The 24,829-nt window shown below is 37.6% G+C and overlaps 3 protein-coding genes and 1 long non-coding RNA gene across 15 annotated transcripts in view; 2 read left to right on the top strand and 2 right to left on the bottom strand.

Moving 5' to 3' along the window:
- Positions 1 to 10: 10 nt before the first annotated feature.
- LOC126756265 (protein CTLA-2-beta) lies at positions 11 to 713 on the bottom strand. The gene is made up of 2 exons (XM_050469212.1): positions 420 to 713; positions 11 to 362 (listed from the first exon to the last, which is right to left on the bottom strand). Exons 1-2 carry the CDS (start codon positions 456 to 458, stop codon positions 150 to 152), a joined length of 252 nt encoding a protein of 83 aa, XP_050325169.1. The 5' UTR covers positions 459 to 713; the 3' UTR covers positions 11 to 149.
- A 3,833-nt stretch (positions 714 to 4,546) lies between these two features.
- LOC126755829 (uncharacterized) lies at positions 4,547 to 6,325 on the top strand. The gene is made up of 2 exons (XM_050468549.1): positions 4,547 to 5,346; positions 6,255 to 6,325. The coding sequence occupies exons 1-2, from the start codon at positions 4,767 to 4,769 to the stop codon at positions 6,323 to 6,325; spliced, it is 651 nt and encodes a 216-aa protein (XP_050324506.1). The 5' UTR covers positions 4,547 to 4,766.
- A 3,436-nt stretch (positions 6,326 to 9,761) lies between these two features.
- On the top strand, positions 9,762 to 11,185 carry LOC126756269 (uncharacterized). The gene is made up of 2 exons (XR_007666565.1): positions 9,762 to 9,810; positions 10,851 to 11,185. It is a non-coding gene; the product is annotated as an uncharacterized LOC126756269 (long non-coding RNA).
- A 1,197-nt stretch (positions 11,186 to 12,382) lies between these two features.
- LOC126756224 (protein hu-li tai shao) overlaps positions 12,383 to 24,829 on the bottom strand; it is an 81,583-nt gene continuing 69,136 nt past the window's right edge. For 6 of the 12 annotated variants that reach the window (XM_050469130.1, XM_050469129.1, XM_050469132.1 and 3 more), the window contains one exon: positions 19,945 to 22,359. In XM_050469130.1, coding sequence (XP_050325087.1) covers positions 20,180 to 22,359 — 2,180 coding nt within the window. In that variant the 3' untranslated portion in view covers positions 19,945 to 20,179. Of the gene's footprint in view, positions 16,639 to 17,737; positions 17,812 to 19,944; positions 22,360 to 24,829 lie in introns of those variants that run through there. The other 6 variants (XM_050469138.1, XM_050469140.1, XM_050469139.1 and 3 more) reach the window with 4 other exon arrangements.

Raw genomic sequence — 24,829 nt, 5'->3', positions numbered from 1 at the left:
TATAGCTCGATTTGTTTGTCAATGGTTTAATATTTTTAACATTTTACAATAAAGAAGGCTACAAAACACATTTTAGAGCATACATATAAAATCCGTTTTATGACAAATATTCGAAGTGATAAAAAAATACATACATATATAATTAATACTCAAGAGGATGTGGGTGGCGTCACCTTCTTACCGCAACGCACCGAATACTCCTCTTCTGTTAAATCGGATAAGTGGTTTATACCCATTTTCCATGTAACTTCGCCATTCTCGTATTTTTTGTTATGTTCTTCCACCATTTGCTTGGATTTAATGTACCGTTCACGGCGCAATTTATCCTCAGCATCATCAGAATAAACTTTATTGAACTTTGACTAAAAGTATTAAAATATTATGTATCTTATGTATGCCTAATATAACGAATATTTTACCTTATACTCCTCCCATTCTTGATCGGAAACTAGTGACATTTTTATATGTGTATGCAGTTTACTGTTGCCTATAAACAACTGTGCTCTTATGAACTTTTGCTTTATACTTTAAATAAAATGAAAGTATTTCAGAAACTGTATTAAGCTGATAATAGCCACAGAAATGACTCATTTATTTCAGTAATTCTCTTTGTCGAAATCGTGCCTGTATGAAAAACAAAGGCAGAAAAAACTCGACTATGTATTATTAACACAAAACAATTTTCAATCAGACGAATGGGGGAAGAAAACAACAGTATCAGCTGTTAACCAAGGGTAATAAAAAAAAGGAAAGCAAAACGGTAAAAGTGCTACCACTTATTCGTTTCGTGCAGAGTTGCTTCACATTAGGGTAATTTCGAAGTTTAATTCATCATGCGTAATCATGTGGTCATTGTTTCATTTCATGTAATCATTTTCGTAATTGTTCAGATTAGCGGCTTTCTGAAAACGAGGTTAAAATTTTCTGGAAAATATCTTAAAATGTATGTTTTTAAATGAAATTAAACAAGAAATAGAACGCATGCCATTGAAAACAAGAATTTTGTTCTTTTAATGAAAAAATTCAGTTTTAAAGGTCCGTATCCAGCTCTTAACTCACTGGAAATGTGAGAACCGCTCACCTTCCGAACTTTGACAGTTGACTGGATTGGGTAGGTTTTGACGTTTTGCAATTGGAATGACTGGAACGGCCAGATTGAAATTATACCAAACATATATGTGAACTGAGGAATTTGTTACCGCCGTTCAAGATCGCTAATAAAAATTAAAAAAAAATTTAAATCAAAGAAAATGCGAAATTTAAATATATTTCATGAAACGTTTTGCTTTTTGATGCATAGAATAATTAATTTTCAATTACAAATGATTAAAAACATTTATTAATTGAGAACTAACAGGGTTAATTCATCTTATTAAGTAGTGAAATGTCGCCATATATTAAAAGTCCAGTATATAAAAATTTGCAATCGTAATAAATGTTGGGTGCGGGTCGTAATGGGCAGCAGTGCGGTTCACGGCGGGGTAGACGTGGCATCCGTCAAGTGCAACTCTTGTACTGGTGGTGTTCCGGCCTGCGCACCACACGTGAGTGGAGTGACTCATACGTTGCCCCATGCTGCAGGAGTCTGCCCCCGCAACTCACAACAGTGGCGTCGCCTATTAACACCCCAGCGCGACAACCGCCCCTGCGGGTACTACAGCTGCAACAACTTCCACCCACACGTCACTCCCTCACCCCCAGGATCACCCACGGACACCCGCGACTCTCAACTTTCTACGGCTACTTCAATTTAACTGCAACGGACTCCAGAGTAAGATCGAGGAGATAGTTGCACTTATGAATCGGGAACGTCTATCGATAGCTGCGGTCCAAGAAACCAAGTTAAACAGCCGCTCAGATCTTCTGAGTTGTGCAGGTTTCAACGTTATACGTAAAGATCGCGAGCGAGATAATGGTGGTGGCCTAGTTTTCATATTGCACAACACCGTGCAGTATCGTCTAATCGATGTAGACATCGACCCCGGGGATACTACCCTAGAATGTCAGGGTATAGCTATCCGGTCAGGCGATGTCGAGCTCGAAATATTTAATATATACATCCCTCCAGTTACATGTTGCCCAACACGATATCACCCGAATATAGGTGCGCTACTTCGTGGTGAAAACCGTTTGGTACTAGGCGACTTTAACGCGCACCACGATCTTTGGCATTCCTGCCTGTCAAATGACCGTAGGGGGATGGAGCTGGCGGAACAGATTGACGATTCGACATTCTGCACAATGAATGACGAAGGCCCCACCAGAGTTATGGGCACCTGTAATAGCTCGCCGGATATTACCATTGCTAGCGGTGGTCTGATAAACAGCATAACCTGGCGACCTATGCTAACTCTCGCATCAGACCATCTGCCCATAATTATCTCGATCGAGAAGCCTCCCGATTATTTTCTGTGGACAACCGCACCTACTTTAACTTTAACAAAGCTAATTGGGTCGGCTTCACAGAATTTACTGAGAGCACCTTCAAAGCTCTACCTATTCCTATGGACGTATGCGTTGGCGAACGTCAATTCCGCAAGGTGATCGCAGCAGCTACCGCTCGCTTCATCCCGGCTGGAAGAATCGCGGAAATCCGCCCCAATTTCCCAGCCGAAGCAGCCGTTTTAGCTAATGAGCGCGACACCTTACGCCATGCCGATCCCGGGGATCCCCGAATAAGGGATCTCAATTTGGAGATTCGGCGAATGGTAAACCAACATAAGCGGACGAAATGGATAGAGCACCTGAAGTCCTGTAACCTCTCCACCGGAGTGAGTAAGCTTTGGGCTACTGTCAAAGCTCTGTCTAACCCGAAGAGACAAGACGACCGAGTTGAAGTTCAATTCAATGGTCATGCCTCTTCGGACCCGAAGAAGTGCGCGAGCTATTTTAGCCGGCAATTTACACTGCACCCTTCGGTAGACAAAGCTAAACGATGTGTTAACCGACGGCTGCGCAAAATGCCAAACGAAGGCGCGCCACTTACTTTCACCGATGAGGAGGTTCAGGGTGCCATCAAAAAAGCTAAATCATCTAAATCCATTGGCCCTGATGGAATCAACATGCTAATGCTAAAGCATCTAGGCTCGACGGGAGTAGGATATCTCACCAAGGTCCTCAATCTGTCGCTGACCACTCTTCAAATACCCGATGTGTGGAAAGTCGGAAGAGTGGTCCCACTACTGAAACCTGGGAAACCCGCCAACAAAGGGGAATCTTATCGACCGATAACTCTCCTCTCCCCAGTAGTGAAGACACTTGAGGCCTTGCTACTCCCGACCTTCACTCACCACCTGAGCCTAGCCAACCACCAGCATGGATTCCGAAAAGTGCACAGCACCACCACAGCACTTAGCGTCATAAACGCCCAGATAGTTCGTGGCCTCAACCAGAAACCACCCTGCGAAAGAACGATCCTCGTAGCGTTGGACCTGTCAAAAGCGTTTGACACGGTCAATCACACAACGCTACTGCAGGACATCGAAACAACTACGCTCCCTCCAGGGCTAAAGAGGTGGACCATGAACTATCTGAGCGGTCGCCAGTCATCCGTACTATTTCGAGGTAAAACATCTAAACTGAGAAGAATTAAACAGGGGTTCCGCAGGGTGGTGTCCTCTCCCCACTACTGTTTAACTTCTACATCTCGAAACTCCCACAACCACCAGAAGGAGTTTCCATAACCTCGTGCGCTGATGACTGCACGATATTGGCGTCGGGCAATGGAATCGATGGCATGTGTTCGAAGGTAAACAGCTACCTCTCCGACCTTTCTCGTTTCCTCACTGCACGAAATCTCACACTTTCCCCCACCAAATCCACTGCGACCATATTCACAAACTGGACGAAGGAGTATAGACTTGAGCTTAACATTGCAGTCGACGGCGTCAAAATTCCGACTGTCAACAACCCTAAGATTTTAGGTGTAACATTCGACAGTCTATGCTCCTTCTCTCCTCATACGACCGCGATTATCGCCAAAGTACAGAGCCGCAACAAAATCCTCAAGTCGCTAGCCGGCAGCACATGGGGAAAAGACAAAGAAACGTTGTTGGCAACTTACAAGGCAATCGGCCGGCCGGTCCTCAATTACGCAGCCCCCATATGGTCGCCTGGATGCAGTGGTACGCAGATGAGGAAACTACAGACTTGTCAGAACACTGCACTCCGGACCACTACAGGATGCCTTTTGATGTCTCCCATTGAACACCTACACAGTGAGACGCTTATGCTCCCAGTTAAGGAGCATAATGAACTCCTCTCCAGGCAGTTCCTGCTGGGATGCTTTCGCAGAAATCACCCCTGCAGTCATCTGCTTGGAGCGGAACCGCCTCCTAGGAGCATCAAAAGGTCATTCCTGGATTACGTCGACGACGTCGTACAGTACGCCGACCGGACTTCGGACGCAACTAACTTCAGACAGGTACTGACCGCCATTCACAGCGGAGCCATTAACACCTTCACCGACTCCCTTCCCGTGAATGGCGTTCTTGGAGTTAAACCACCACCCATCGCAGACGAAGAGCTCCAGCTGCCGTGAGAAACGCGTGTGACCCTTGCGCAACTTCGTTCTGGATACTGTAGCAGGTTAAACTCCTACTTATCCAGAATAGACCCTGACATACCCGACGTATGTCCTGCATGCAACGAGTCTCCGCATAATACTGACCACCTCTTTGCATGCCCCACAAACCCCACCCATCTAACACCCTTCTCCCTTTGGTCCGACCCCGTCGAAACAGCACGTTTCTTGGGCCTACCGTTAGATGACATCGACGACAACACAAATGACATTTACCATCTCAACGGGGATTAGATTTCCGTTAAAACAACAACAACGGCGGGGTAGAGGATCTCTCCCTCCTCGAGCCCATTCTATGATGGCCGACGTCATGGAAATTGCCGAAGTGAACCTGCATCATGCGGCGGCAGCCTCAGCTGTCATTACAAGCAGGCTCACTGCGGAGAAACTGGGCGCACTGCTGATCCAAGAGCCTTGGGTCTATAAGGGAGAGATAAAGGGCCTCAAGACGGAGGCAAATAAGGTAATCTGGGACCTCTCTAGCGAGAGGCCTAGGACGTGTATAGTTGTCAGAAGCAATATTGATTTCTTTTGCATTTCAGAGTTTCTGACACAGGACTTGGTGGCGGTACAGGCCAGGGATACTGAGGGCAAAGACCTCGTCCTGGCCTCAGCATACTTTCCAGGAAAGACAGCAACGGCGCCCCCGGAGGCGGTGGAAAGGCTGGTAGAACACTGCAAACGGCACAAGCTCCCCCTCATCATCGGCTGCGATGCTAACGCTCACCACACAGAATGGGGCAGCACCGACTGCAACGCGAGAGGTGAGTCCCTATTAGAATATGTTTTAGGCAGTAATTTAGCGATTGAAAATGTAGGGTGTGAACCCACTTTCGTAACTATTAACAGGAGGGAGGTGCTGGACCTCACCTTGAGCAATGAGCCTGCAAATGGATTGGTCTCGCAATGGAGAGTCTCTACGGAGCCCTCCTTGTCAGACCACAGGATTTTAAGGTTCACGCTAAGGGCAGAGGTCAGGAAACTCCCCCCCAGGCGCAACCCTCGGAAGGCGGACTGGGATGCCTTCAGGATTATACTAGGTGAGGAATTGGGCAGGGGGGAGCAGACCGATAACAGCGTGTCAGGCCCAGGCTTGGAGATTAGGCTATCTAAGCTAAACGAGTCTGTCATTAACGCTTATCATGGCAGCTGCCCCCTACAAATGACCACAGACAGGCGAAACAGTCCCTGGTGGTCCAGGAAACTATCAGACCTCCGGAAAAAAGTACGCAGACTATTCAACAAAGCGAAGCGTACGGGGGTCTGGGAGGAATATAGGAGCTATCTCACTTTATACAATAAGGAGATCAGGTCTGCAAAGCAGGCTGGCTTCAGGAGATTCTGCGAGAACGTTACCTCAACGCCAGAGGCGGCCCGGCTGCATAAAGCTCTGACCAGAGGCACCAACGACGCAGTATTAGCAATCAAAAGAGGAGATGGGACATTCACGACCAGCGCAGAGGACAGAGCGACGGAGCTTCTGCGGGCGCACTTCCCGGAGACGGTTCGGGAAGACCACTGTCTACCTATGATCGAACACAGGCCATCCCGCGAGGATTGGAGTACCGCCAAACGGCTTTTTACGGCGGACTCGATCCGGTGGGCAATGGCCTCGTTTGAGAGATTCAAGTCTCCAGGAGTGGATGGTATTTTTCCAGCGCTGTTACAACAGGGGGAGCAGCATTTACTGCCTCACCTGATTCGGCTGCTGAGGGAAAGCCTCGCATTGGCGTTCATCCCTGAAGTATGGAGGGCATCGAAGGTGATCTTCATACCCAAGGTGGGTAGGAAAGACTACTCATTGGCGAAATCCTTCAGGCCAATCAGTCTAACGTCTTTCCTACTAAAAACCATGGAGAAGATCGTGGACCATGAAATAAGGTCAACAGTGCTGAAGAGAGCACCCCTGCATGCGGCTCAGCACGTCTACAGAGCGGGTAGATCCACTAACACTGCTCTGTACCAGATAACCTCTGAAATAGAGAGTTCACTGGAGCATGGAGAGGTGATGCTTTGCGCGTTCTTAGACATCGAAGGTGCCTTTGACAACACGCCTCATAAAAGTGTAGCCAAGGCACTGGAGAAAAGGAAAGTGGCAGCACCGGTGCGCAGATGGATTGAATCTGTATTGCGTACCAGAGTTGCTGAGACCACAGTAGGTGACTAGAGGATTCGTCTTGGCACAACAAGACGCTGCCCACAGGGAGGTGTGTTATCACCCCTGGAGTCTAGTTGTAGACGACCTGTTAGTACTGCTAACGAACAATGGGATCCGCTGCCAAGGGTATGCGGACGACATTATAATTATAGCAAGAGGCAAATACGAAGATACTCTTTGTGACCTAATACAAAGAGGTCTAAACCTGGCGAAGATGTGGTGTAAAGAGGTTGAATTAAACATCAATCCCTCCAAGACGACCGTAGTCCCATTTACGAGACGCAGGTCCTTACCCGGTCTCAGGAACCTTACACTTGGGGGCAGAGAGATAGGAATGACCGGAAGTGTCAAATACGGCTATGTTCGTAAATGCATCATGACGCGCATCATGACGATTGCATAACAAACAGAACGTTCAGAAATGCCAATATTGCAGCACTGCAATAATCAAGCGTTCAAAAAGACAACACTTCTATCAGCTGTCACTCATAATTTCTATCAAAAAATTGTTTACTGCATTTAACTACGATGTCTGACGAAAAGTAAGTGCAAAACTGTTTTATTTTAATTTTTGTATTGAAAGTTAGTTAAATTATGTTAATAGTAATTGTATAAATAATTATTTTTAAATTTTTAGTAAAAATCTCAGTAATGCGGAGACACAGTTATTGCTGAGAGTACGGTAGAATATGGAGGACGAGTTTAAATCGGGTAGAAGGAAAAAAAAATGTTTTGTGGAAGAAAGTTGTGACCGAAGTTAAAAATGTAAATGAAAACAATAAAAATTAAAATGAAGTTCATCAAAAAAGTAATAAAAAAATTATTCAAATAAGGTGAGGTAAAGTAAATTTTTTATGATGAAAACATAGTGGTAAAATAGTTTCTTCTATCTATTCCATTGATATCATCTGAATCAACGGGGGCATCTTGAATTCCTTCGATTTCATTGTTGGTTTCCATATCGGCATGTGTTATTGCATCGTTAATATGTTCAGAATAACCTCCCTTATTTATGATAAAATTGTGTAAGATAGCACAAGTGTGGCTTTAATGCTCGAAGCTTCAATATAATTTAAAATTTTAAACTGTTTCTTAAAAATTTGTTCTATAAATACTTTGTCTTTTAAAAGACAAACATTTGTACCTACAAATTTTTTTTTTTGACTTCAATACCCTTCTTTTTCTTAAATTTAAAGAAAATCTATCATTTCTTTGCTCACAAATTTCGTCTAGTGTTAGATTCAGCAAAATTTCCATTTTAGTACTATACGCGTTCAAAAATGCAAACAAATGTGTTTGCAAATTGTCAAAAATTGTATAAGAAGTATCAAACGTCAAACTTGCAGTGTTGCTACTGTTGCTTATGCTGCAAGTCATGATGCATTTACAAACATAGCCTACCTAGGGTTAATGCTAGACTCTACGTTGCGGTGGAATCAGCATGTAAACCTGACCCTGGTCAAGGCAACAAAAGCTTTAATGGTGTGCAACCGGCTGGCGGGCAAGTCCTGGGGCTGTAAGCCAAGGATCCTCAGGTGGTTGTACACCATGATAGTGCGACCAATAATCACATACGGGGCGGTGGCCTGGGCCTCAATAGCGTCGCAGACTTCGGTTAAGACCAAGCTATCGAAGCTGCAACGGCTAGTCTGTGTGCATGACGGGCGCAATGCGTACCTGTCCAACGGCAGCACTGGAGGTTCTGACGGAGCTTACTCCGCTTCATTTGGTTATCGGTCAGGTAGCCAAGCATACAATTCTGCAAATAACGGCAGAGGGGTGGGGCAAAGGTAGGGTAATCTCGTCCCAGAGGATGGAAAAGATAAGTGGCGATGTACCATCAGCCCTCCTCCCGAGGGACAGCACTACCAAAACAGTTAACTTCCAGAAGAAGTTTAAGGTCACCCTCGGCAACAAAGACGAGTGGAATGATTCCAACCTCGAACTGATGCTGAGGAATAGTACGCTAAGGTGGTACACCGACGGATCGAAAATGTCGGAGGGAATCGGTGCGGGGATCGCGGGCCCACGCACTAAGCTCTCCATACCCATGGGAGAGTTCCCAAGCATTTTCCAGGCAGAAGTTTTTGCCATAAGTCGGTGTATAGAAATAAACCTCCATCGCAACTATCGCAATGAGAGAATAGCCATTCTCAGCGATAGCCAAGCGGCGCTAAAAGCGATCTCTTCTTACGAAATCAAATCGCTATTAGTGCAGGAGTGCAGGGAGAGGCTGAACAGCTTTGCAGAACGTAACCAGGTACACGTAATCTGGGTGCCTGGGCACAGAGGTATAGCCGGTAATGAACTGGCGGATGAGCTAGCCCGCTCCGCAGCCTCCACCAAGATGGTGGGACCGGAACCCTTTATTGGGGTAGGCCCACATACCATAAAGGAGCTACTTCGCAGGGAAGAAGGAGTGGGCAGAGGGGAGCATTGGCGGCAAACGCGTGGTATGAGACATGCCAAGTTGCTAATGGAAGGATACAATCTAAGCAGGTTCAAGGTTATAATAAACCTCCCCAGGAGTTGAATAGGCACCTGTACAACATGGGCCTATCCTCTTGCATTAACTGCCGGTTCTGCGACTTGGAGCCTGAAACCCCGGAGCACCTGCTGATTCACTGCACAGCAGTCTGTAGACGCAGGACTAAGGCCCTCGGATCAATGCTTCCGGATAGGGATCGCATAGCCTCACTAGCGCCCAGAAGTCTATTGAACTTCATCGATGCGCTGGGGCTAGGTGAGTCTATGTGGGTTAGGAGAGGGCACAATAGACCAAAGGTCGCGGTGCATTCCTCGTATTAATCAATCAATCAAATGTTGGGTGTTTTAATTTAAATGCCCAAAAATTCTTATTTTATTCGATGTGGCCACATTGGCAAATGTTATAAAAAACGCTCATTTTGAGGCGCTTTCACGCTGGAATAAGTTGGGCATCCCATTATCCCTGCCCATACACGAGTAAACAATCACAGGCATACCGATCGCACGCACATGTGTGTCGTGTATGGCCACTCTAAGTATATAAACATTTTCCTTGTGATTTAAGGAATGTGGTTGATGATTGGTAAGTTTTATACAACTATGTATCATAATAATGATTTTAACTAATTTAGGATGAATTTGACAATTACTTTGAATTTCCTTCAAGAAATAATTGATTTCACGTTTTTTCGCAAGAACAGCGTTGCCATATTCGCATTTTATTGAAAATATGTATTAAAAATTAGTACTAGATTTTCCTGCGATAAATTTTCTTGACCATTTCTTAAGCGTTTTTTTATGAAGTTTTTACATTTCTTGAGATCCTAAACTTAAGGAGATAGGGGTAGTCAGAATTTACAAAAAATTAATTTTTTTTTGCATTTTCGTTAAGTGTAATATCTTAAAAATATTATCTGAAAATTTCACGTTGATCCGATAATTAGTTTTTGAGTTATTCGACAAATAACAAAGAGAGCTCGAGCACTTCAAAGCGCTAGTGTGAAACTTTAAACGCGTTTTTCTCAAAACTATGTTTTTTGAACTGGTGACAACTGTAACTCGAAAACCGCTCAGTAGAATTTAATGAAATTTATACATCTTTTAGAATACATAATAAACTCGGGCCTGATAGAAGGATTTTTATTTTTTCAAAAATTTCGATTTTTTAAAACCAATTAACTAACGTTGATTTTTTCCCAAAAATTTAGAAAAAAATTTCCTGAGGCCGCCATTTTGTTAATTTTTGAAAAAACAAAAAATTCTTCGATCAGGCCCAGGGTTATCTATTTATAAAACTAATTTTTTTGTCTGATTGATTTTAGATGAATCTCCAAGGACTTATGGTTGTCACCGCAAGTACCTTTTTTGGAACAGGGTCAACACAAACAACTATAACTTTGGAAATTAATATTTTTTTTTTGAAATTTTTGTGACTTCAAGTCAACACATAATATCATAATGCCATATTACTACTTTAGTAAAATAACACGATTTAATAGCAAAAAAATACTGAAAATTGTCATTTTTTCGTTCCTCTGACTACCCCTAACCCCTTAAATGTTAAAAATATACTTTCAATCATTCATTTAAAAGTTTTTATTGACGCATTACTACTGTTGACAGGAGACTGGGTCAATGAATATGACGTCGAAACTGTCCAGCAATCTAGCGAATGGCATTCCATAAATTAGCCGAATCCTAAAAAATCGCTTTAAAGTCTCTCAGAAATTAAAGTGAAGTAAGAGTCCAACAATCATAAGAAATGCCACTTGGCCGTTGTGACTGATTTTTGGGCTAAACACAAAACGAGAGTCATCGCTCGAATTCGCCACATCAAAGGAGGCCGGATTTGTCATTTCATTATTTTTATGGTATATATAATATTATAAATGGATTATTGACTAAAAATGAACTATTTTCAATGTCATAATAAAGTTTTGTAATGAAATATGCGAAAATGATGTTTTTTTTTCATCTGATAGCACCATATCCCTAAGATTTCTTATTTTCCATTGTGATATTTTTAAGGTAACTAACACCCGAATTACAACTTTTTTGTTTCTCAGTAATCATTTCTACTGCTACTTGATCTTTCTCAATATGAAATTTACTCTCTACAAGATGCCATAACAATGCAAAATAAATTTTTAATTTTTAAGCTTTTCTCTAGATGTTTTCAACACCTTCTTCACAATTTGAACTTTAGATCCTAATATATTTAAAGTTTGCTAAATTTCATGAGACTGCAATATTGTCGATTAAACCTTTCAGGGTTTGTTATGTCGAAGTCTTACTGCATCTGAAGAAATATTTCAATTTCAGGGATATTGCTATTTGTTAAATTTTGCATAATTTTAGTCAAATTTCTTTAAAAACTATGCCAGATTTTAGTACTTACCTTTAATTTTTTTTAATTGTTAGTGAGACAGTAAGTATGGTGCTCATGCAATATTAAACTGGTGTTTTTTCATTAATGAAGCATACAAAGCCAAATATTTTGAATTGTAAACTTTTTGTACAATTATATAAATTTTTATTCACTTTTTCTTAATATAATGCAATTCTTTCATAGGCGTATAATTATTTTTATAAATTTATTATTTGTATATAATAGCTAAATATTTAACGCAAAATAGTGTTGTTAAAGATTATTGTGAATTTTGCGTGCATTTGCATTTAATTTTTTAAGTGTAATGCACTTATAATGTTAATTTATGCTTTCTTTTGTAATTATTTGCAGTTGTGTGTAAAGTGAAAAGCTTATTTCAACTTTGCTAGAGTAAAAAAAAATAGTTTTGAATATTTTGAATAAGGGTCACAAAAACAAACTAGGTTAAGTAATTAATATATTCTTGCTACAGAATGTTGGTTTCATTATTTCTAAGCAATACATTTGATATTTTTTGCTTGTGGTGCAAAAAATTGTTAGAAATATGCTTCTGTATGTATGAGGTGCAATTTCAATTTTAACATGCGAACTAGTGAATTATTAAACAATATTAATAAAAATAGCGTATGGATGGTGGTACTTTTAAATATTTATTTAAATTATTAAGCTTTTAAAAGTCCGCATAAAAATTACCAACACCTCTTCGAATTGTTGTGTTATGTGATGTTTTTGGTAACCTGCCTTACGTTTGTTTGCAATTTTATTATTATTTTTTTTTCAATATTCCACTAAGCCTAGCTTTCAAATATTTTCCTATACAATCAAAACTATGTTGAAATACCACAATAATAACAAAAAAATGTTCATGTGCACAGAGTTATTAAAATCACTAAAAACACAACTGCAAATGATAAACAAAATATATTTAACAATCACGCGACAGTCCTAAAACTTAGCTTTTCAAAATAACAAAAAAACAAAAAATAAAATAAAATAAAAGAAAAAAATAAACAAACAATACGTATACATTTCTGTAGTTTTCTATCAAAGAAAAATAAATCATTAATAAGCATTATATAAAATGCGTACATTGCATCCGTTTAATGTGTATATGTATATATATGTGTATGATTTTCATATATAATATATAACATAAGACTTATGTATTAAAATATTACAATAAAAATTGCCAGCGGAATATTTTTTGTTTTTCGTTTTAACATAATAAATTTATTATAATATTTTGTAGCTGCTAAATTGCTTTATTTTTAAATAATTTAATTCATTGCTTTGTCATAAAACATACTTGTAGTTGTTTGCCATTAAATTTGAAATAAAACACAACATTTTAAATTTAGAAAAATTAATGAAAAATCGGAGAAACAAACAAAACACATGCGGCGCCAAAGACGAAGTGCATTCTATGTGAGAACATGAATATTAAATATTTTTTTTTTATATATATATATAAACTATTTTTGAAAAAATACTACGGTGATGGGCTATGAAACATATGCAAAAATGTAGAACGAATAACATCAAATGCATTAAGTTCCAAGTTAAATGAAATTCTACACGAAATAATAACCTCAAAAGCGTGTGTAAACATTTATGTTACAAGGTAATGTGTAGCAAGAGTAAATTTGATTTTGATTTTACAGAAAATAATATTTTTATTATCTGTATTTTATAGAAAATTATATTTTTAGAAAAAAAGTTTTATCTGCATATTTCGCAGAACACACAATGCACTACAAAAGTTTGGAAGCAAAAAAATTGAGTTTATAAGTCATTATTTGCCAAAGTAACAAAATGTTTATACAATTAAAGCTTATTCATAATTATGCTCACAATAAAAGCTTTGTGCAGCGGATCTAAAAAAGATCAATTTCGTTGAAATAAACTGTAGTAATAGCAAACTGTGATAACTACTTACTGCAAACTGCTTTAGCCTAGAATATATTTTCCACCGCATTAAAGTTTTAAAGCTCTTTTAGCACATTATTTCTCAATTTTTTTTATTTAAGCAAAAATTATATTTCATATTTTGTATATTATCGATTTTTTTAATTTTTAGTTGTGTTTGTATGAGTAAAAGTATTTGATTTCCTTTGTTGCTAATATTTTACACGCTATGGCAGTTTATTAAATATATTTTATTTATATTTTTATGTATTTTATTTTTGTGTTTGTGTGTGTGTGTGTGGAACTATTACATATAAAGTTTAGAAGTATAAGTTTATTTTTATATCTTTTATACATTTTACGTTTGCGATATTTCTTGGTAATTTTAATAATTTTTTAATTTAAAATTTTATGTAATTATATTTTTTTTTTTAATTTTTCGCTGTATGAGTTTGCATTGAAGCGCGATGTGCAGTTAATTTTCTTTGATGGTGGTATGTTATGTAACTTTTTGTTGGTGGTAAATTGTAGACACTACTACCTAACTAAAAGTGCATATCTGTTAATTTTGTATTTATTGCAACAAAAATATTTTTTAATAGTTCCAGCCACCGACCTCGAATTCCAATCGAGCCTAATGCTTTGCACTGTTTGCCTTATACTGAGTGTAAAATTTTAAAGAGTTAAAATTCATTAAAATCGAATTTTAAAACTTGAAAAAGTCATACATAATCTTATAAACATTTTTAGTACGTTTTTGGTTGTATGTTTTAAGCACAAAACTTCTTACGATAACAATTATGTACATGCGTACATATCGTCACCTGAAATGCAAAATAACGTAACATTTTCGGAAATTTACAGTGGCATGAATTAAACACGACATAAAATGGCATATGAGTGAAAAAAAAATTTTAATATTGGTTAAAACTGGTTTATATCTGAGCGCAGAACCTGAAAATGTTGGACATCTGTAATATTATAGTTGTAATTTGAAGTAGTGAATCATAATCAATAAGACACTCAATTTCGAATTTTTTGGATACGTTATTTTGCATTTCAGGTGACGATATATAGCTGATTCTCAAATGTCTGAAAATTTAAGCTGATAAACAGCTTTAATTGAAGAAATTAATGATGCGAATCTTTAACAAATCCATATATAGGTGCAACAGATGTAAGTCTGTTTTCCAGCAGTTTTGCTCAAACATTTTACTTGATATGTTGCTAAAACAACGATAGGTCCACATTCTAATGTTAACTGAAGTATTTTTCATTCAATATGAATTTCTTAAGTAATAGTAAACATAGTCTGAAGTATATAGTAAATAAAAATATAATTATTAAGGACTCCCAAGTTAATTTCACAGCTAACCTTTTTAGCACGCTGGTAGTAAATTTAAATTTTAACAAAAACAATAAAAAAGCTATTTTGCAAAAATTCGATTTTCACACGCTACGCAACTTATAGAAGGAATTTAGCTTGTTTTGCGTTTTTAGTTAGATAACATAATACACACAGTAATATGCCTGATTGCAGATTTATGATAAAAAATAATACTGCTACTAAAACAAATTTGTGTGAGTGTCTTTATGTTTATCAAGTATATTTTATTTTTACCACAACTTTCTTTGATAACAGCCTGCCTGCCTTTAAGTCGAATAAATAGTACATAGATAAAGTAATAAAATTTTATTCGGTGTACTGCACACAATTGCATTGCAATTTAAAAAATGTAATTTTAATATATTTTACACGCCTCAAAAAACGAAAAAGTCTTTCTTACAAGTTAGTTTCGGTAATATTTCATGTTATTTTTATTAATAATTTAAATTTTGAGTTAGACGTTGAACAAACTTGTTTATATTTTCATAATTTATTAAATTAATAAATGCTATGTTTCAAATATTTTCCATCTACACTTTGCAAGCAGGAATTTTATATCTTCCTAACTGTTCGCGCCAAATCTTGTTCTACATACATACATACAAACACTATTTTCTCACTTCCAACTAATGCACTTCGCTTAAACGCCGCCAATCGTCGCCTAGTTTACATGTATACGTCTATCAACACAAAAGCTTTATTTAATTTAATTAATTTTTTGTCCTACCTGACATATTTCAATGATTCTTCATTTTATTATAAATCTAAATTTCTTTGCAATTTATGTTTTCATATATAAACGTCTATATTTATTTATTATAAAAAAGGTGTTGTGTGTTCTAAATATTTTTTCTTGTTTTTATTTAATACGCATATTTTTGTTTCGTTTGTTTGCAATAATAAAAATAATTATCATCATGTTTGTTGTTGTTTGTCATATATCTGAAAATTTATAATTTATGCATTACATTGGATTTGTTTTTTACTGTTGTCCTTAAATTTAATATACATATAATTTTACTTTTTTTTATATATATATAATTAAAGAGCTGCTCTCCATTGTCCTGCCATTAATAAATTTGCATTTTGCCTCAATTAATAAAATGTTTGTTGTTTTCAATTAATATCTTAATTATCCTTTGTTTGTTACTTTTGCTGTCGGCGTTGCCCCTTATCGCTTTGTCGCTTAAATGTATTTTAATTATTTGCTTTACCGTTATATAAGTATGTTAAATGTTCGCTGGTTCTTCGTGCATCAACTGTTGTATGCTTTTGCTTCTAAATCGTGTATTTGTTGTTCCTTTTTTGTTATTTGTTTCAAATGCAAATTTTCTCTCTTTTTGTTGTTGCATGATATTTGCTTAAATGATTTATATAATTTGTTGTAGTCATATTTTCATATTTCAACGATTTAAAATTTTATATTATCATGTTTTGCTTTAATCTTTATTTTCTTATATATTGTATGTATAAGCTGCACGTTTATACTCGCATCATTGCTTCGTCCTTATTTCATCCACACTCTTTTTACGTAGCTGCATTAATTTAGTTGCTCTGTTTTTTTATTTTTGTTACTTTTCTTATTTCTGTTACGCTGCCTTTAACAGTTGCTCGTGCTCAACTTAAGCTTCGGCCTTCTTCTTTTCCTTCTTCTTCTTCAAGAACGATGGTGTCCTAAGACCCTTCTTCTTCTTCTTGTCTTTCTTGGGCGAACCATCCGTAGACACATCCTGGAACCGTAATAGAAAATTGCAATGAGAATATCGTTTGGAGCAGTGTTAGTAAAACATACACGCGCACACAATGCAGCAGGGTTGGATGTGATTTATGCATGCAATGGTTATTTTTAACACAAAAATATTGAAATCATATAACGGCATTCACATGAAGTGATAAAAAATGATATGGCATAACATAATGGGATAAACACTCGGCTAAGGTGAGTTGTCAAAATGAATATTAAATTAAAATGAGGTTATGTTGAAGCAGTTTTAACGGTATTCCTTCCTCTATACTTAGCGCATTTTCCTGCCGATTTAAAAAAAAAATTAATAATTTTTAAAATAAATCCGAAATTGAAGGCAATAAAAAGTTGGACGAAGCTTATTATTGCCGAGGTCCTGTTAATGCTTCAATAATAATTTATAACATATCTTTTTAACGAAAATACACGGAAGGTACTTTTACTATATTTAAATGTAGTTCCCGACAAAAAGTTTTCTAAACTGTGCTGTCACGAAAAAAAATGAAATGATGAAAGTTTTTGCTACTGAAATAACTGCTTATGTATGGTAAAGAAGGTGAAGAGGCACAAATGATTAGAAAGTACAGAGAGTTCTGTGCATAACGCAAAAAGTAGCAAGAAAAAACTACTTTTAAGCATGAAACATATATTCGCCCAAATCTTACTTTGGTGTTCAATTAAATTCGAAATAGTTCTTTAAAAATATATTTCAAAACCTGAACTCTTTTTATATCGCGATGGCAAATTATGGGTGCTTGTGAATTTTCTATTTCGGAAACTGAAAACTTCGCTTAGCTGTACGAGTTCTAATTCGATTGAGGTTATAAAAAAAAGGAATCAAAGAAGTTATGTTTATACTTGTACTTCGATTATTTGGTGACGTGCTTGTGTTGACTCGAAATTAGCCATGCTTGAACCTTTCCTAATTTTTTAGACTTTTTTTGATTTTTTTGTATAGTTAACAATATGTCCGTCGTGTTGTTCGATTTTTATGATGAGGTCAATATATAGAACGTTGAATAAGAAAATGATGTGATTTACAAAAAAAATACAACAAAAACAATTTAATAATGAAATTAAACTACACTTACCTCTTTACTGCTTTGTGAAAATGTGCTCAAATGAGCTTCGGAGTGATCGCCATTTTGTACATTCTCACCTGAAAAAGCAATTGCATAGTTAACATTAATAAAATAGCAATAAAAAATGTATATTTCCAATTTAAAACAAATCGATTTTACGCAAATGAAGGCTGCTGATGGCGAACAACTAATGCACAAATGCTAATTATACACAAAACATAAGCAAATATGAGATGGAAGGAATGAGATATTGGGTATGTTTGGTGAGTATGTACGTACATATATAAATGTGTGTGTATGTACATGCATATGCTAAATGGCATTGTGGATGCTGCAAATGTTGACAAATGTTGCATTGTATTTTCAAAGTGTATGTATTCAAGGGTTAATTTTTGTTTATTAGAATTAATTTGTATGTATGTATGTACATCTTGTATATACAGCGTTTACACAAACATAAAATAAGCTACTTAAGCATGCATGTAGTTAAATACAGAAATATAAATAAATAATTCTAAAACTGTGTACATAATTCTTATGTATTGTGCTTGATATTTTAGTTTCTTATAATACTTTTTGCTTTCGAAACATTAAAGTCTTTATCTGATACTTCATACTCCAACAAACATGCAGTTTATAATACAATATATAAAATATATTAAAATAAGTAACAAAAATAAATGTAGGAAAATAAAATTATAAAATCATGTTTACCTGTTTTGATGAGTGCTTCACTTACATAAAATTATGCATAAATTGTTATAATTCTTATAGTCTAGTTGTGCTCTTGCATGCTTAATTTGTAGGCTTCTTGTTTCCATTGCTAAACTGCTTAAAAATAGTTAGCTTAAAAATTAGAAAATATTTTTTGCTTAAAGTTAATTGATCACTTAAGGGATAGTCTCAGTGTGAAATTTTCGAGAAAATCGATTTTTTTGTTGCGTTATCGGATAGTATGCACTATAATAAAGATCGAAATCGAAATTCAAATTAATACGGTCGCTACAGCGTTTGTAGAAAGGGAACAGAGTGGGGAACACTGCAACTCCAATCTCAGAATGGCGTTTTTCAAAATGGTTTCCACTCTCACAGGAAGAATTTTGAAGATATCTAATTCCAATTTGGAGAGAACATTTTTAACTTCATTCGCCATAGCGCTATGGAAGCTTTTTTTTGAAATCGTCCTTTTTTTCTACGAAAAACAGTCGAAAAAAAGCCAAACTAGATACATTTTGTTCAAACCGCCGCCATTTTGTAAAATTTCAAAAAAAAAAAAAAAAAAACAAAGTTCCATAACGCGATAGCGAATTTCCTACAGATTAATAAACTTTTTGAAATTTTAAAAAATCATGGATATCGTGCAAGACCTTTTTTTACGTGTCATTTCAACAATTTATTTAACTATTATAAACCAATATAAATAAACATAAAAAAATCGTTTTGTATTCGCTATGAATGTATTTATTTATAAAAAGAAAAAATCGATTGATTAGTTAATTTCAACAAAAAAAATCCCAAAAATCAGTGATTTTTAGGAGGGTCACACTGAGACGATCCGTTAATGGCGCCGAAGCAGATGTTTTCGGGACTTTTTACTAAAACACTCATGCCGGAATATTTTGGAACCGAAGAGACTGTTTTTGACCAGTTCCGGTCGACTTCAGTTGAGGTTTAATGAAATGGTCGGCTAAGTGAGTGGATTGTCAGAAAGGAACTTTTAGGAGAAGGTTTAAGGATTTTGATTGATAACTGCACTTATGGTTAGGGCCGAATGCAGAGCAACTCAATAACACTTTTCCGACCATTGGTTTTTCTAGATCTACTCCAGTGTGAATATTTTTTAACTAATAATACGTTTAGTGGTACTACATTCTGCCTGGTAACTATCAAGATGAGTACAAATCTAAGACTATCTCAGGTTGAGGTCTCAGAAGTCTCTTCTTTTTTTGGGAAAGAAACGGCGAAAAAATATATGTAAACAGGTATTTTTAATTGTGTTCTAAATATTTCCTAAACATTATATTTGTAAATCTTTTAGTCATTTGTTTAGTATGTATATTTCTAAAAAAAATATTGCTTGCAAAAAGAATTTGTGAATGAAAGTATCATTGTTAGAATTTTTGTATTTAGAAAAACAACGCAAAATTTATTTCTTTATTAGTAAATAAAATGAATCACAATTTCATTTTTTGCCAAGATATTGGATGTATTAAAGAGTTTTAAACTGTTTTCCAATCAGTTTTGAAAAATGTTATTTTTTTAAATAACAACACTTATTATGAATACATATTTTCATTACGTACTTCACTCGGTTATTGTGCACAAAGTTAACCTAAAAAATTCCAATCTTTTTTAATAAAAAAAAATTATAATTTAACAATATGCGCTCTTTGAGCTACACTTCAATAGTGTAGTATATTTAAGAAATTTGCGCACACGGACAGTTCACTTGCCGGCATTCAAGGAGGTGCGCAACTCCTTTGAAATACGCGCCACCTTCATCTTGCAGTCACACATGACCGCATGATTGTGCAACGCATTGGCGCAGATGATGCCATTCAACAGGCTCTCCAACTCCTGCTCGAGCATAGCGACCACCTCGAGTTGTTGAGGTGTCAGCGGTTGATCGGCTTTAGTGGCAGCGCCACTGACGCAACAGGTAGAGTCTGTAGAATTGCAAGATGCTGCCCTATCCCTACGCTGTGCGTGTGTTTGTGAATGTGACTTTCTGTGTGCGGCCTTGCTATGCATTCGCTGCTGACCGGCAGCTAGCGTACCAGCTAACCGCAAGTCGCTCAAAGTCTCCAAGTGTGCGCTGTGTTGCAAGAGATGATGCGCGCTGGCGTTCGACAAGTCGAGTAGTGAATTATCATTGTGTTCCATATGAAGGCCGTCGCACATATTATTGCAATCGGTCGAGTGCTGCTGTGCGCCGGCGCTCAATTGCTGAGCAATAACGTTGATCTCCTCGTTAATGATGCGCTCCAATTTGCGACGAAATTCCGTTTCATGGGTTTGCAAAGTGCGCGCGCAATCCGAATTCTTCACATTAATATTGATGTGTATCTCCAGCGAACGCAAAGACGAGGCTGCTGACGAGGAGCCAGCTTCCGATAGCGAAGCTGTGACATGACGGTAACGTTCGTGAGGTAGACCAACACTTATGGCGGCGACGGCAGTGGGAGTTTCTGCTGTAGCATGCGTAGAGTGGCGCTTTAGTGCAGCGGACTGCGCTTTCGAATTCACAGTCAATTTTATTTGTTTGTGTGAGTGATGAGGGTACAAGTGTCTTTCGTCGGGTTCATCATCATCACACGAGTTAAGCAATTTGCGCACTTTTGGTGTGGAAGTGAGCAATTTGACATCTGTGTGATGCAATTCTTGTTCCGATTCGGGTTTGTGTTCCGGCATCTCATGTGGCTGCGCATTTGCTGGTAGAAATTCGCGTAGTAAATAGGAAGCGCGTTGTGTGGTGGGTGTGGCAGGACGCGCAAATACCGCGCTATAATTATCACCAGAATCATCATCATAGTGTTGTGGATGAACGCCGTCGTCTACATGATGATGCTCCTCTTCCACGCCCTCCTCCAGATCGGCAGTGTGGCTATGCGAGCCCGCTGGATAAGAGGTGCCACCGATAGAGAGCAACGATGAAAACTGCTCAGAGAGCGAGTGCGCGTGTGTCAACCGTGGCGTATGCATATCACGATCATGTTCGGATAGCTGCTGTACGCGACCGGCTACGCTCACAGTGTCACAACTACGATCACTGGACACCTTGCTGATGCGCCGCCGCCTTTTGGTAGGCTCCAGTTTTATTTCTTTTACCGAAATATATGAGCCATTCGAATCGTTGTTGTTCTGGCTGTCGCTGTGCGTTGTTGTATGTTGCGTCGCCGCATCCTTGCTAGCATTACTGGTGAATCGTAGCGCTTCGCAGGATTTCAAACGTGGCGCACGCGGCTGCCGAGTGGAGTAAAGTTCACGTCGTTGTTGTTGTAAATAGCCAGTATTTAAACTCAAAGCAGTCGATTTAATGAAAGCGATTACCTTTTCACGCTGCAACTGTACGGCGGTGAGCAAATGAGCTGGATGTATGGTGATATGCGGTTGATATGTTATCGGATAGTTGAAGCCATAATGAGAGCAGGTGCGATAGGGCTGCATTAAGTTGGTGTCAGCAGGCGGTGAAGATGATAGTGATGGCGTATGAGTGGCGGCGTCCGCTACGCATTTGTCGTTTTCGGGGTCCTCATGTTCGGGTTTTAGCACAATTTGTTCGGGAGAGCGCTCCAAGTTGTTGGTATTTCCCTTGAGCTTAGCCGCTCCATCCGGTAGTGGATAAGTGTAATGTGGGAATATTTCAATTTTATGTATCATCCAAACATTAAATACCAAACAATGTTGACTCGGATATACTTCACTCATATCTACGCTGCGCGGCTTATACAGAAATGCATATTTCTTAGCAATTGCTGCCACACTGGTGAAATTATGCAGAGTTTCGCTTTTCAAGAGAGCAAATTTTTGTAATGAAGGAATCTCATATGATTGTTGAGTATGCTTAATATGAATTTTTGTGTTTGTTGTAAGTGATAATGGAGTTTGTTGTTGGTGGAATGTAGCTGTAATGGCATGATAAATGGTATATGGATATGTAAGACACGATAGGCAAAACATCCGACATGTAGACAAACGAAGACAAAACGAGACGAGGCGACAAATGGATAAGTAACAAATTTTACGAAAACGTGACGATACGACACAACAATTGCACAAGTTACGACTAAAAATCCTATTCAAATATGGTCATATTTGTTGTAGGTTAGTTTACAAAATTTGGAAGGTCTGCATCAGCTTCGCAGATAAGAATTTGTAAACTCTGTCTAATAGAACACTTTAAGTTGAAGAGAAAAGAAAGAAGAGACGGATATATGTAAAAAGCTAGTTCCGAAAATAATTTTCGGATCTTCTGACTCTCGCTATAGCGTTAACGAGACTAACTTATTAACTAGCCAGAAGACACTCATTGAATGATGTCAAACGCTAGTTTATAGCATACTTCGATCAATGTCCCTTATTGTGTAAACTGGCTTGAGCAATACCAAAAGCTCTGTCAGGATCGGGAAAGACCTCTCCGAGCCATTCGATACCAAAAGAGGTTTCAGACAAGGCGACTGCCTGTTCGTGCGACTACTTCAATCTACTCTTGGAGAAAATAGTTCGAGCTGCAGAACTAAATAGAGAAGGTACCATCTTTTATAAGAGTGTACACCGATATCATTGCTAGTGATATCATTGGCCTCAACAACCGCGCGGTTAGTTCTGCTTTCTACGGAATGGATCAGGAAGCGAAGCAAGTGGGTCTGGTAGTGAACGAGGGCATGATGAAATATCTCCTGTCATCAAATAAACAGTTGGCAGTCATAACTTCGAAGTCTTAATAATTTGTTCTATCTTGGAACCAGTATTAACAGCAACAACAAAGACAGCTTCGAAATCCAACGCAGAATAACTCTTGCCAACAGGTGCTACTTCGGACTGAATAGACAGTTGAGAAGTAAAGTCCTCTCTCGACGAACAACAACCAAACTCTATAAGACACTCATTGTTCCCGTCCTGCTATATGATGCAGAGACATGGACGATGACAACATCTGATGAGTTGACGTTACGAGTTTTCGAGAGGAAGGTTCTGCGGAAGATTTATGGTTTATGGAATTAAAAGACAGCGGCTACACTAGCTAGGTCATGTCTTCCGAATGGACGAAAACACTTTAGCTCTGAAAGTATTCGAAGCTGTTCCCGCCGGGAGTAGCAGAAGAAGAGCCTTGGAAAGACCTGGTGGAGAAGGACATGGCTTCGCTTGGAATCTCCAATTGGCGCCACATTGCGAAAAGAAGAAACGACTGGCGCGCTGTTGTTAACTCAGCTGCAACCGCGTAAGCGCCGTACACCAGTAACGAAGAAGAAGCGCCTTGAGAGTTAGTTTAGATGAGAATAATTGTCATCACTATTATAAAACTATCCCCAGATGTAGAGAAATCTAATTACTAAAATATTCATGACCCGTAATTTGAAAACTGCTCTATGCGAGTGTAGAAATGTTCTTAAAGAATTAACGATACCTTCATACATATGCTAAAAATATCTTGACATTAAAAGAAATGTTGCCTCTCCAAAAAAGATAAGGATAGTCGCAGGAGAATCTTAGTCAACTTTAAGAATATTATGTAAGGTTGTTAGTATTATACGGATTATGGCAGTTTAACATTCTTAAACTAACTTGGTATTGGCATATTTAGCCTGTGATCTTCAGTCTACTTAAACTTACTACATTTATTTAAACAATTTTGAGTAAACTCGTTTTACGTCACGAACTCGAGTTGTGTGGAACTTTAGTGTTTGGCGTTAAACTCGAGATTGTGAGATTACCATACGGAAAATTGGATTTCAAAGCTTTGCCCACAACTAAATTGTCGTTTTTCCTAAACACTAAAACTTAAACTCGAGTTAGTATCGTAATATTGATTTCTTAGTGTCTAAAGCAAGTATTTGTATATATAGTGACTTGAAAATCTGATGTAAATGTTTTTAAGCTTTAGTTCCATAACGTTTAACAAAAAAATATTTGGCAGCACAACATTAAAAATATAAATAATTACACCGGTCAACAAAAAAAAAATATTTTTTTTTTGGGTTTCTGTTCTCATGCTTTGATTCTGATTCTAGACATTGAAAAACACTTAAATATTAATGTTTAGTTCTTTAAGTTTGCTTTTGGCTGATCTACATCCATAAGTATATTTGGGGTTTAATACGAGAGAGCTCATATGAGCATAAAAGAAATACAAAAAATATGCACTTTTAGACAGTAATTTCTTGTTATTTTACATTTATATATTATTGTTTATCACACATCTTGAATAAAAACAACTCTTGTATCTAAAAAAAAGTTTTCTAATTACAATCTACAGTGAAATTGTAGAAAAAATATAAAAATCAGTCATTTCTGCTTAAAAATCGAAAAATTGCTCTAATTTCTACGAAAGCAAACTTTAACCGGAAAAAAAATTTTTTTCCTTATTTTTGTCAT

This window comes from Bactrocera neohumeralis, chromosome 4 (assembly GCF_024586455.1).
Source record: "Bactrocera neohumeralis isolate Rockhampton chromosome 4, APGP_CSIRO_Bneo_wtdbg2-racon-allhic-juicebox.fasta_v2, whole genome shotgun sequence".
Taxonomy (NCBI): Eukaryota; Metazoa; Arthropoda; class Insecta; order Diptera; family Tephritidae; genus Bactrocera; species Bactrocera neohumeralis.
This window is presented reverse-complemented; position numbering and strand designations above follow the sequence as displayed.

Excerpts from the sequence above, each read along its gene's own strand:
- LOC126755829 (XM_050468549.1), top strand. The coding sequence starts at position 4,767 with ATGACATCGACGACAACACAAATGACATTTACCATCTCAACGGGGATT. Across the intron at positions 5,347-6,254 it reads CACCGACTGCAACGCGAGAG|GGGGAGCAGCATTTACTGCC; the intron begins GTGAGTCCCTAT and ends CTGTTACAACAG.
- LOC126756265 (XM_050469212.1), bottom strand. The coding sequence starts at position 458 with ATGTCACTAGTTTCCGATCAAGAATGGGAGGAGTATAAG. Across the intron at positions 363-419 it reads AAGAATGGGAGGAGTATAAG|TCAAAGTTCAATAAAGTTTA; the intron begins GTAAAATATTCG and ends TAATACTTTTAG.